This window comes from Panthera onca, chromosome C2 (assembly GCF_046562875.1).
Source record: "Panthera onca isolate mPanOnc1 chromosome C2, mPanOnc1 haplotype 2, whole genome shotgun sequence".
In the NCBI taxonomy this organism is placed as follows: domain Eukaryota; kingdom Metazoa; phylum Chordata; class Mammalia; order Carnivora; family Felidae; genus Panthera; species Panthera onca.
This window is the reverse complement of record NC_138347.1, coordinates 55,440,059-55,453,915: the sequence shown is the minus strand read 5'-3', so window position 1 is coordinate 55,453,915 and position 13,857 is coordinate 55,440,059. Positions and strand designations below refer to the sequence as shown.

Here is a 13,857-nt window from a genome sequence, read left to right as displayed (position 1 = left end):
AAATAGAATGAGTCTTTATTCATCACCACCTCCTCATCATTTCTAGGTTGGTGGCTAACATTCTTAAGAGTTTGACAGGTGTCTTTCTAGATATTTTCTTTTTTTTTTTAATTTTTTTTTTTTTTAACATGTATTTATTTTCGAGAGAGAGAGGGACAAATTGTGAGCCGAGAAGGGGCAGAGGGAGAAAGGGAGACACAGAATCCGAAGCAGGCTCCAGGTTCTGAGCTGTTAGCACAGAGCCAGACACGGGGCTCGAACTCACAAACCATGAGATCATGACCTGAGGCGAAGTCCGGCACTTAACCGATTGAGCCAGGTGTCCCTTTCTAGATCTTTTCTATTTTATAACAGATAATTTTGGTTATTTTTTTTTTAAATGGTGTTGTAGAGCATCAGATTTTTCTTTTTTTTCACTTAACATATCTTAGCTATCTTTCCATGTTGTTATCTAATAGCTGCCTTGTGCCACACTGTGGAGTACTATAATTTATTCAGCTACGCTCCTAATGGTGGGAACTCATGTATGCTCTTTTTCAAGTTTTTTTTGCTATCAGAATCAATAGTGTAATGAACATTTTATGGATTTTTTGCTCAAATATTAGTATATTTCTGTTGAGTTAATTCTCAGAATTTTCAGGTCATTTTTCAATTTGATCGTTACTAAATTACTTTCCAAAAAAGCTATGCTAATTCTAATATCCACCAACCTTTTGTGTGAGAATGGCAGTCATTTTCAACATTTAAATATATTAGAAATTTTTAAAGTTACAGTCTTTTTATTTTTTAAGTTTTACTTTTTAGTTAATAGACTTTTATTCCTTAGAGCAGCTTTAAGTTACAGAAAAATTGAGATGATAATCTTTTAACTGCAAAATTTCTGCAAGTATGTAAAGCAAGTTTTTCCCTTAAATTAGTCTACATAGAAAAATCATTTGTTTATTGACAGAAAAGGAAAAGCTTATATCCCCTTCCCTTTTACAGCTCATACTATTTCTTTGATTAAACTTTTGAATTGGAAAGTAATTATAAGTAAAATAGCCATATCATACTTGATAAGTAACTTTAATACAAAATAAACTTAAAGATTATTTCTCTTTTATTCATGAGAACCATGAATAAAAATATTTGGTGCCATTTTGGGGCACCTGGGTGGCTCAGTTGGTTAAGCGTCTGACTTTGGTTCAGGTCATGATCTCATGGTTTGCGAGTTCGAGCCCCGCATCAGGTTCTGTGCTGACAGCTAGCTCAGAGCCTGGAGTCTGCTTCAGATTCTGTGTCTCCCTCTTGAGAGAGGGAGCCCCTCCCCTGCTCGCTCGCTCGCTCTCTCTCTCTCTCTTAAAAAAAAAAATTAAAAAACATAAAAAAAAATTTTTTTTAAATATTTGGTGCCATTTTATCTTCACTTACAGCTGTAGACAATGAAACCAGAGACTGTCTTCAGAACACATACAACCTGAATAGCGTGCTGGCAGGAATGGTTTGTCGGGGCAGCACTTGCCATGGTGATTCAGTGTTTTTGCAGGTACATACACCCACACAGTACTTTTCACTTAATACTTCTTTTTCCTTCCTTATTTGCAGATCAAAATTCACAGTATCTATTGTAAATTGCTAGCTTATAGCGTATGTGCTGGCATAATACTGCATGAATAGGCCCAGTTCTCCCCATTAATAAATTTAAGAGCTGGTTGATTACACATGTACTACTAATTTAAAAGTTTCTAGAGGAGGGAAGCTTATCCACATCCAGCATTATTTTGAAGAGAAACAAATCTACATTATAACTGCTTTGACAGACTTATAAACACAGATGTCAACATTTTGAGATGTAAGCTATTCGTATTAAAATTGCAAAATGAGTTGGCATCTAGTCTCAGTCTGTTGAGGAAACATTCTACAAAAAAATTGAAGATATAGATTTAGTTTTATTTAGCATAGACTCGAAGTTCTCATACAGATAATATTTTATTGAACCTAAAGTGCCATCAGTTGCAAGAAAGGAAAACATTACCAATTACACTGACATGCAGTTTTAAAAGTGGCAAAAATATGAAAAAATATATCTTAGAATTGATGGAATATATATGTTTCAGCTTGCATATTTGTTTAAGATGGTTAAGTGAACCAGGTTGATGACAAGATGCTCTGTTTAAAGTAGATTATGTGGAAATGTGTGGAATCAGGAAATGAACCCTAAAATTGTTAGTAGTCTCACTACTTTATGTTTAAAAATAAAAATGAACCATTTAAGAAATCGAAAAGTTCTTGCTCTAAACTCTGCTTCCTAAAATGGTGACACACTCAGAATATGATTAGGAGTCCATATGAAATGTTTTTATGTTTATATTTATTACTATTTTTTTTTTTTTATTCTCAGTGCATTCAACTTCTACAAAGATTAACATATAACATCAAAATTCTCCATTCTGGTGCCAATATAGATGAGTTAATTACATTCCTGATAGATCATATGTGAGTATGCGACCAAACATGTAACCAAATAATTTGTTGATTTATTTTCAAACTAAAACTGTGGAATAGTTCAGTTTTTCTTAGATAATTTTTTCCAGCTTTTTAAATTGAGTGAGACTCTGATTCTTGTTTACTCCTTTTAGATAGTTTCAAGGATCAAGTGCATAAAGCAGCTTTAGTGTTCATAACAGAAATTTATAAAATGAATTGATTTGGTCAGAAAACTATCAAACCTGACAATTGTATGCTTATATTTAATCTTGATAGGAGAATATACTGATGAGATAGCACCTGGTCATTCTGTTATTTCCATATTTCTGTGCTACAATTGAATAAGATCATTTAGTTTCAAAACATGAAATAAATGGTCCAAATACTACTCAAAGCTTGACTGTGTTCACATTGTTTTTGCATATAAAAAGGAGTTTAAATGTGAATTACTATAAAAGAGTAATTTAAAATGAACTTAATGCTTTTATCTTTTATTATTTTCCTTAAAACAACAGTCAGTCTCCTGAAGATGAGTTAACAATGCCTTGTCTAGGATTATTGGCAAATCTTTGTCGACACAATCTTTCTGTTCAAACATACATAAAGACTTTGGTAAGAAGTTTTGCGTAAAATCTTTCTTGTTTGTGGTGGGTTCTAAACTTAAAATTGTATCCATCTTTTTCATTAAAAATAGATTAACAAGAATTCTCATGTCTCATCCAGCTGACTCATCAGAATTAAGGAACAATCACATTGACACATAATTAACTTGAAGTATTCCACCCTTTGCACATGTTGTATTTAAGATGATAAGTATTGGGGCGCCTGGGTGGCTTGGTCGGTTGAGCATCCGACTTCGGCTCAGGTCATGATCTCACGGTCTGTGAGTTTGAGCCCCGCGTCAGGCTCTGTGCTGACAGCTCAGAGCCTGGAGCCTGTTTCAGATTCTGTGTCTCCCTCTCTCTCTGCCCCTCCCCCGTTCATGCTCTGTCTCTCTCTGTCTCAAAAATAAATAAACGTTAAAAAAAAAAATTAAAAAAAAAATGATAAGTATTAATAAACGAGTACTAAAAGTTTTCCTTCTCTATAGCGTTTCTTGTATTATTTCTTGTATTAAGTAATAAGAGAAATTCTAAATTATTTTGTGCTAATAGGAAGGATGCACATCACTGGCAATTCCGTTTACCTCAGTCTTCTATTTCCACAAAATTAGTGGCAACTCCGCTAGAAAGATCCATGAATAAATGACTAGCAGTAATCACCAGCCCTTGTGATCACTGAAGGTGAACAAATGAGGTTAACTGAACCACTGTTAGAAATATGTTAAATCAAGAAAGTTCTTTGATTCTTAGTTTGTGAACAGTTTCCCTGCTGTGCAGTACTCAGTATCACCTGTTTCCTGTTGTTAAATTAAACAGTATCTCATTTGTTCATGTACTGGAGGTGCTTTGGAGACAGAAGGTTATCTTGAGCCATGGAAGTGTTTGGGAAAGATAAACATTTCCTCATAGTTCCATATCTTAACATGGGACTCAACTTTCCACTGAGATTGTACCTGTTTTTATTACTATAAGCAATATGGAAAATGTGCCACCTCACTTTTTGAATGATCTATCAAGTTTGATAATGTTTAATGAAAGATTACTACTCTGTTCAAGATAGACATCCTAAACCAAAATATAATACTAATTTTTGTTTTAATATATTTTTGAACTTTTTTCTTTCTCAGAATAATGTGAAATCTTTTTATCGAACTCTTATAAGCTTCCTGGCCCATAGTAGTTTAACTGTGGTTGTGTTTGCACTTTCAATATTGTCCAGTTTGACATTAAATGAAGAGGTTGGGGAAAAGGTAAATATGATTTTTTTATTATTTGTGAAATAGTTCTGGAATTTGTATTCTCTGATATTTTAAGTCATTGAGACTCTTTGTTAAACTTTAGAATGGTGTCAACTTAAATTTTTTTGTATAATATAGTTTTCCTAATTTGTTTTTAAGCTGTTCCATGCTCGAAACATTCATCAGACTTTTCAGCTAATATTTAATATTCTCATAAACGGTGATGGCACACTTACTAGGAAGTATTCAGTTGATCTATTGATGGATCTCCTTAAGAATCCCAAAATTGCTGATTATCTTACCAGGTATGGCTCTCTGACAAATTTTAAGACTTATTGGTATTTCTTTTTTTTCTTTTCAACCAACATATGTTTGTTATTAATAAAACTGCCTTTTCAGATTTAGTGAACTTGGATTCTACTGATGAACAAGGAATAAAATTGAAATATTTTGATGTGCTTTATTCCCAGTCATTTTGCTTTTCGGGCCTGAAATGTAAAAGTGTAAGAACAGGGCAGGTGTGTGTGTTGCTTAGATGAATAAAGTTGTCTCATTCTCTTAAATATACACATCTTGATTAATCTTTTCCAACACCAGTTTTAAATATTGACATTAGAATTCTTTGAAAGAATACTGTTACCATAAGAACATTCATGTCAGTGTGTTTGTCTTTTCTTTTCTGCATAAAAATGGATAACATTATTGTTTGCCTCTGTTGTGTCTTAAGGTAAAATGAGAACCCATTTTTTATGCCCATTCTATCTCAGTGACATTTCATGTAATCATTTATCTTTTGAGATCAGTTAGCGACTGTTTTCCAAAGAGCTCATGGCCTTTTTATATCTTTTTTCTTAAATAAACATCTCAAATAACTGCTAGTCAGACCCATCTTTTTGTTACATGTTGATTCTGTCATTAATATTTTTTAAATATTTATTTATTTATTTTTGAGAGAGGGAGAGAGAAAGTGAGAGCACTTGCATGTACACAGCTGGGTAGGGGCAGGAGAGACAGAGAGAGAGGAGAGAGGGAGAGAGAGAATCCCAGGCCAGCTCCACACTGTCAGCACAGAGCCCAAAGCAGGGCTGGATCGCACAACTGTGAGATCCTAACCTGAGCCAAATCCAGAGTCCATTGCTTAACCAACTGAGCCACCCAGGCACCCTGGCCTTTTAATTTCTGAAGTTAAATTTTCCCAATGCCTTAGCTACTTTGTAATCATGAATTAGGAAGTTGTAGGGATTGCTTCAGAGTTCATTTAGTCGTTCACAAATGAGAAAACCAATTATTGAGCCCCTCCTGTGGTTAAGTATTGGGGGAGGAGGGATTATTAGCAGAGGCAGGGATTTGAAGACCTAGTCTCTAATCTTTGAGGAATGTAGAATCCAGAAGTTGTATAAAGACATAGTCCCTAATTTTAAGGAACATAGAATCTAGAAGTTGAAAAAACAAAAGCTGGGTCGCCTGGGTGGCTCAGTCAGTTATGCATCTGACTTCAGCTCAGGTCATGATCTCATGGTTCTTGAGTTCAAGCCCCGCATCTGGCTCTGTACTGACAGCTCAGAGCCTGGAGCCTACTTAGGCTTCTGTGTCTCCCTCTCTCTCTGCCTCTCTGTTCTCACTCTCTTTCTCTCTCAAAAATAAATAAAAACATTTAAATTAAAAAAAATTTAAAAAGCTAACCACTAGGGCAAGGTTGATTACTATCCATGTGATTAACTGATGTTTTTCAGAACCAAGAAGCATTCATGTTAGCATTTCATTTTTTTTTTTTTCTTAAGCATAGGTGGATAAGAAAACCTTCCAGAATGCCCTTCCTTTACCTGTTCTCTCTTTATCTAAGAGTCCTCCCAGTATACCCATTCTGACCATCAAATAGTGCTTATTTAACAACTTCTAAGTAAACAGGATATACCTCTGCAGGAGGACCAAAAGAAAATCTGATTTAGCATTAGTAAGTGGTTGCTTAATCTCTTCTTCCATAAATCTCTCAGTTTCACTATCTATTTTCTGTCTAGCCTAGAACTCCAGAATCACCTCTGGAAAGGAAATTGTATTTAATTGTGTTGTCTTGTTCATTTGCTATACCATTTAGCAAACTATTCCTGAATCTGTCCCAAAGTCTAATGGCCGGGTTCCCAATCAAAATCTGGGAAAATCACACTTCATGAGTTTGTATCCCATATACTCACTATCTCTATCTGGACAGCACCTCTCATATTTATATTTATTCCCAGCTTTGTTTTACATTTCCTACAGTGGACTTTTCTTTCTTTCTTTCTTTCTTTTCTTTCTTTCTTTCTTTCTTTCTTTCTTTCTTTTCTTTCTTAATGTTTATTTTTGAGAGAGAGAGACAGACAGACAGAATATGAGCAGGGAGGCGCAGAGAGAGAGGGAGACATAGAATCTGAAGCAGGCTCCAGGCTCTGAGCTGTGAGCACAGAGCCTGACATGGGGACTTGAACCCACAAACTGCAAGATCACGACCTGAGCAGAAGTCAGATGTGTAACCACCTGAGCCACCCATGCACCCCATCTACAGTGGTCTTTCAAATATTTACTACTTTCCTCTTGACACTTTTCACTCAGAAGATGACCTTATCTTTGTTTCACAGAACAATAGCAACAACAACCTGAATCCTACCTGATTGGAATTGTTTCAAATTTTTGCTCCTGAACCAATTTACTTGTGTTTATACCAATTCTTATTTGGTGTCATTCTGTTTCGCTCATAAACACACATCTTGTTATTCTGTGCATTAACTCTCATTCTGTCTTCTTTCTCAAGTGTCTTGTCTCTTCAGTGTGTCCCATTCTATTGCCTCCCTTTACTTAGATTCAACTTTCCTTCAACCGTATGTTCCCTTTAAAGTCTGTGTTCTTGGGGCGCCTGGGTGGCTCAGTCGGTTAAGCATCTGACTTCGGCTCAGGTCATGATCTCACGGTTCATGAGTTTGAGCCCCGCGTCGAGCCTGCTTTAGATTCTGTGTCTCCCTTTCTCTCTGCCCGTCCCCTACGCTTGCTCACTTGCTCTCTCAAAAATGAATAAACATTAAAAAAAATAAAATGCTAAAGTGTGTGATCTTCCATTGCATTCAAGGTAAATATCCAGGTTCCCAGCATAGCCATCAAAAATCTGGTCTCTGGTAACCTCTTATCCCTGTGTCTTTACGTTTTTGTAGGTACTTTTGTCTGAGCATTTCAGACGATAAATAGAATCCCCAACTTGCTAGAAATGCCTTTTGTGTAACCATGTGCTATTCCCTCTGAAGTACTTCTGCTAGAAGGCTGGAATACTTTCCCCTTCTGATGTCTAATTCCTGTTTGTTTTTTGAGACTCAAGTCTGGGAAACCTCAGCTGATCTGGCCTACCACAGCAAGAATGGGTTTGATACTCATCCTCCCAGCATCCTATGCATTTCTCCATTATAATGTTGCATTTTACATTACATAATATGTTCTGTCTGCCTTTATTCTTTTGAATATTTACACTTTTGAAAACTGTAACGTGCAGAAAAATCTTAACTGCACAGCTCTGAAGTTTTACAAAGTGAACAGTCATATAACCATTGTGAAGGACTAATTGAACTCTTTGCAGCAGTCATATAACCATTGCTCTCCGACAGAGTCATTCTCCCAAATACAGGATGTATCATTCAAGTATAAATTTTGCAAAGATTGTTCTATATTAGAAGCTCAAAATAAATAGATGAAAGAAATCACTTAAATTTTATATTTGTCTTGTATATAAATCCTTTTTGATGTATCAATTTCATATTTATCATTTGATGTATATTTTAAACTAGGTATGAGCACTTTTCTTCATGTCTCAATCAAGTATTAGGTCTTCTTAATGGAAAGGATCCTGATTCTTCTTCAAAGGTGTGTAAAAACATAACTTTTTTGTTTTAAATTTTTGAAAACTGTAATGTGCAGAAAAATCTTAAATGTGCAGCTCTGAAGTTTTACAAACTGAACACAGTCATATAACTATTACCTAGATCAGAAAATAGAGCATTACCAATACCCTAGAACCCTCAAATCTTCATTCACTGGTACATTCCCCTTGGAAAATTGTTTCACGGTGCCTAGTGAATATGCATACACCCTGTGACACCGCGTTTCCACTCCTAAGCTACATAGCTAAGAGAGACATATCCATAAGCTCATCAAAAGACATGTACAAAACATTACATAGAAAATGCAGCTTTAAAAATGACACGATTTCCTGGTTTTTTTTTTTTTTAATGTTTATTTGTTTTGGGAGAGAGAGCGCACACACCTGTGTGTGAGCCAGGGAGGGGCAGAGAGAAGGAGAGCGAAAGAATCCCAAGCAGGCTCCATGCTGTCAGCACAGATCCTGACATGAGGCTCAATCTCACAAACAGATCATCACCTGAGCTGAAATCAGGAGTGGAACACTTAACTGAGCCACCCATGCACTCCTATTTTCTGATTTTTTAAAACATCAGATGCTTAGGGGATAAATTCAACACAACGCACACAAGGTCTCTACTCTGAAATTATAACACATTGAGAGATAGGAGCGCGTGGGTGGCTTACTAGGTTAAGCGTCTGACTTCGACTCAGGTCATGAACTCATGGTTTGTGGGTTCAAGCCCTGTGTTGGGCTCTGTGCTGGCAGCTCAGAGCCTGGAGCCTGCTTCAGATTCTGTCTCCATCTCTCTCTGCCCCTCCCCCACTTGTGCTCTGTCTGTCTGTCTCAAAAATAAATAAATATTTTTAAAAAATTGAAAACATTGAGAGCTATAAAAGACCTAAATAATACAGATATACTAAGTTCATAGATTAGAACACTTGCAAAATCATAGCAGGCTTTAGTGGGTTTTTTTGTTTTTATATTTCTTTTGTCTTTGGTGTATATGGAAATTGGGAAGCTAATTATAAAATTCACATGGATATACAAAAGTCCAAAAATAACCAGGGCCATCCTGGAAAAAGTGAATACAGTTGGAGGATTTCTAACACTACCAGATATTAAGACTTAACGTAAAGCTGTAATAGTTAAAACAGTGCAATACTGTCATAAGGATGGACTGGAACACAGTACAGTGTCAAACCAAACCATAGCATATGGTCTCCTGATTAATACAGTGCTGTCTTAAAAGTATGGTCATTTCAGGGAGCTTGGGTGGCTCAGTCAATTAAGTGTCTGGCTCTAGGTTTCGGTTCAGGTAATGATCTCACTCCCAGTATGGAGCCTGCTTAGGATTCTTTCTCTCCCCTCTCCCTCTGTCCCTCCCCTACTTGCACACATGTCCCCCTGCTTTAATAAAATCACCTTTTTGCACCAAAGAATAAAAAAGAAAGAAAGAAAAAGAATAGTAAAAAAAATTGGAAGCTGTTTTTAATTTTTGTTTTAGAATATTTTCTTTAAAAATATGTCATTTTCAGCTTCATCATTTGGTTGCTTTGTGCATTACAGGCCAATGAAATTGACATTTAACGAAGACTTTATATTGCACAGGTTTTAGAATTACTTCTTGCCTTCTGTTCAGTGACTCAGCTGCGCCATGTGCTCACTCAGATGATATTTGAGCAGTCTCCATCTGGCAACACCATTCTGGGAAGCCGTTCTAAATGTTTAGAACCTACTGTGGCTCTACTTCGTTGGTCAAGCCAACCTCTGGACGGATCAGAAAACTGTTCTATTTTAGCTTTGGAGTTGTTCAAGGAAATATTTGAGGTAATATAATGATAACCAAAATGCCTCTTCATTTTTATGATTCTCAGTGAACAGTTTACTTTCGGAAATATTCACAGTAAATTTCAAAATGTTTATATACTTTATGAAAACTTTTCAATTAACAAGCTCCCTACCATTGACCTACTAAATTTCCTTTTTTTGGGCAAAGTCAGGGACATTAGTGTTTTCTTTTCTCACACTGAATAACATATGTATTCCTTTCAGTGTAATAAGTAAAGGTATTAGCTGAGATTTGTATGGTTTATTGTTGTATGACTATGTCTTTTGCAGTAGTCACATTCAGCTTCTCCGTCTCAGTGGATACTGTTGACCATCTTTATTATCCTTTGAGTGGATTAATATAAGAACATTGGATTCAGTCACTCAGATGGAGTGGAACATGCCAGACAATGCGAGGCGCTTAGGATACAGACAAAAATTCTTTCTGTAGAGGCTATTACATTCTGGTAGTTTCTACTATCTAGGTCATTTAGCATTCTCTGCTGTTTTCCCTGTTTTTATACCATTCTGCCTAACACAGTATCTTCCTGGAGTGTTTCCCTTCATGACTGGATCCTAGGCACAAACAAAAATGTATATGAGTGATTAAATATATTTGTCAAAGATTATGCACAAATTATTCTTTCTGTTTTATGTTGGTCTTGACTTAATCAGTTTTAGCGTTTTAAAAAGCCTTTCAAGATCCTTGATGGGAATTATTTATGGTTGTAAAGTATTAAGACCAGTGATTGTTATTTAATTATGTAATTTCACTTGGCAAATTCAGGATTCTTGTTTTGAAATCACAGATACAGTCTAGTTAAAAGTCTTCTTTGCAGTTGAAGGGCACCTGGGTGGCTCAGTTGGTTAAGCATCCGACTTTAGCTCAGGTCATGATCTTGTGGTTCATGAGTTCAAGCCCCTCATCAGGGTCTATGCTGACAGCTCAAAGCCTGGAGCCTGCTTGGGATTCTCTCTCTCCCAATCCCTCCCCCACTCATTCTTTCTCTCAAGAATAAACATTTAAAAAAAAAAAAAATTTTTTTTAAGTCTTGTTTAAAGTTGAATAACCCCAAACCTTACTGTTCCATTTAAGAAAAAAGTCATCATAGCCATCAAAACTGGGTAGATTTTAAATAGGAGACACAGGTCAATCAACTATTGAAGTAATTATAAGAAATGTGATGAGAGTGTTGCAGCTCAGTGATGACTAGCTCTGTGTTCTTTATTCCATCTTTATTTTGATTTTTAATCATTGGTGGTGGTTAATTCTCCAGGATGTTGTAGATACTGCTAACTGCTCCTCAGCTGACCGATTTGTGACCCTTCTGCTGCCTACAATCCTTGATCAACTTCAATTCACAGAACAAAATCTAAATGAAGCTTTACTAAGAAAAAAATGCGAAAGGATGGTCAAGGCCACTGAAGTTTTGTTAAATATCCTTTGCTGTTAAAACATGGAAACTAACCGCTCATTTTTTTCTAGCATCACATTTACTGCATTTTTGTCTTTATTTGTAATTTTGTCACTTCTCACGCTTACATCTATTCAGAATTACTGAAGTTTAAACTCTAGAACTAATCCTCAATAAGGAGTGTGAAAAAAGTTATCCAGACTTTATTTTTTCCTTATTTTTCTTTGTAAAACTTTTGAACTAAATAATATTTTTAGAATACTTTTTAAACTGAATTTGGACATTTTTATCATAATTTGAGATTAGGAGATATATTCTAAAGTAACAGAACCGCTCTGTTACTCTAGTGCTAATTGTTGTCCCTGGGTGATTTGTGGTGCCACCGTTGGTAGCAGCAAATCAGAGAATAAACAAACATCAGTAGAGTCATTAGTAGTTTAGTTTATATTATAATTTTTACTGAAAATTAAAGTCTGTAGGAATGTTTTAATAAAGATGACATCACACTTGGTTATAAAAAAGACAAATGTTGTCAAGACAAATTCATTTATTTCTAAAGAAGAAAAGCTTGAGTTCAGTTAATGTCACTGCCTAACTTCCATATTGCATGCATTTTTCTTAGGTCTTTCCTTGTGCTAGCTGTTTTCTTTTAGATCAGCTGATTCTACGTCCATATGAAGCCGAAGTTCCATTTTTAAAATATTTCATTAATGCTTTTTATTATCAATAAGGAGCCATTATATCTAAACCATATCTCTTATATTATACCTGGTCAGGTTTTCTTTTTTATATCTCAGAGCAACAAGAATTTGCTCAACTTTGTCCTGCCCTAGAGCAAATTCCACATCTGTTTACTCTCTTCTCTGAGCTGCTGCTTCTTAATTTTTCTTTACCGCAGTAATTCCCAGCCCTGGCTATGTGTTAGAATTACCTGGAGAATGTTTTAAAAATACACCTGAACCTTACTTCCTTCCAGCAATTCTAATTTAATTGGAGTAATGTGAAACCCTGGGGAGGGGGGGGGGGGGGAGGGGGAGGTGTTGTGATTGATTGTTCAAACTGCCCAGGTGATTCTAACATGCAGCCAAAATTGAAAACCACTGCTGTAGAGACACATAATTATGTTGCTTGATCCTAGAGATAGCTGTTATATGCAAACCTCAAAACTGGTACTATTCTGAGCCAAAGCCGACCCCTTTTTAATATAGATATTCAAATTAACTTGTAGTATACAAAATAGGAAAAAATAACTTCCCTTGGTTCAGCAAATATTGAACCATTGTGATAACCTGCTAATACTAACATCCAGCAGAGTAACAGACTTTTGGTCTCAGTCCCATCTCTTGCCACTTACCAGTCACTTAAATTCTCTGAGGTCTAGTTTCCTAATCTGCCATTGAGCTAATAATAATTGTATGGAAGTGGAGTGACAAGATACTTTGTATGAAATCACTCTAGATACTATAAAGTGCTATACAAATATAAGCGGTTTTTTGAAAATTTTTTGTTTGTATTCCTTAACAAAACTTACCTCTGTGTGGAGATGATACTCTAAAAATGCATGTTGCAAAAATTCTGACTACTGTCAAATGTACCACTCTGATAGAACAACAATTTACATATGGCAAGATTGATCTGGGGTTTGGAACAAAGGTAGCAGATTCTGATTTGTGGTGCGTATATGAAATCCAAATGGGACAGAATTAAAAGTTTTTTAATAATTTTAAAAACATTCAATTCATAGTTTATATGCTTCTAAAGAAAGGATAATCTTAACATGTGATTTGTTTTCCATTGTTCATTTTGTGTTGTTTTAATTTGTTATTATCTAAGGGTCTTTTATACTCCTTTTTAGGAGGTTTTTTTGACATTGCCTCAGGAATTATTTTTATGTTCATTTTAACCAAAAAGCATGGAAAAAGAGTCATTTTTTTATTATGAGGAAGTTAGTAGTTTTTGTACTAACAAAGGTTGTTCTTTTCACTGGCATGTCAGGACTTTCATTTAAAGGTGGATTTTCTCTGATAGTGATGAGATTATTTTATCCCCCTCCTCCCTCATGAATTAAGTCCATTAACAAGTCTTTAGTGAGGACCTGCTAAATGCTACATACTGATTTGTTCTGATTTCCATAAATGTCACAATTGTCAATAATTTGTGATCCTCAAGAACAAGGATTACCTTTTTTTACTTTTTTATACTGCCTTGTGGTACAAGGCTGAAAACATGGTTTAGTGTATTGGTACTTAGTGTATTAGGTATTCTACACCACTTAAGGTTGTCCTTTATTGTTGATATTCCAATGACAGAGCTAAGAATTAAATAGGTCATGTTGTCAATGCTGCTAGTAATTTGGAGCAGAAAATTGAAGCATGCTGGTATTTGAGTTTAGAAAAACAAACACTGTCTAAACTTAGACTATTAATGCC

At 35.5% G+C, this 13,857-nt stretch overlaps 1 protein-coding gene across 2 annotated transcripts in view; it reads left to right on the top strand.

Annotated features, from left to right (window-relative positions):
• Positions 1–13,857, top strand: part of CIP2A (cellular inhibitor of PP2A) — a 32,974-nt gene that overhangs the window by 5,418 nt on the left and 13,699 nt on the right. Inside the window, exons 3-11 of one of the 2 annotated variants that reach the window (XM_060640103.3) lie at positions 1,413–1,525; positions 2,381–2,475; positions 2,982–3,078; positions 4,196–4,318; positions 4,466–4,611; positions 8,113–8,188; positions 9,795–10,013; positions 11,291–11,450; positions 12,960–13,101. In XM_060640103.3, the coding sequence (XP_060496086.2) occupies positions 1,413–1,525; positions 2,381–2,475; positions 2,982–3,078; positions 4,196–4,318; positions 4,466–4,611; positions 8,113–8,188; positions 9,795–10,013; positions 11,291–11,450; positions 12,960–13,101 (1,171 nt within the window). The remainder of the gene's footprint in view (positions 1–1,412; positions 1,526–2,380; positions 2,476–2,981; positions 3,079–4,195; positions 4,319–4,465; positions 4,612–8,112; positions 8,189–9,794; positions 10,014–11,290; positions 11,451–12,959; positions 13,102–13,857) is intronic. The other variant, XM_060640104.3, reaches the window with a different exon arrangement.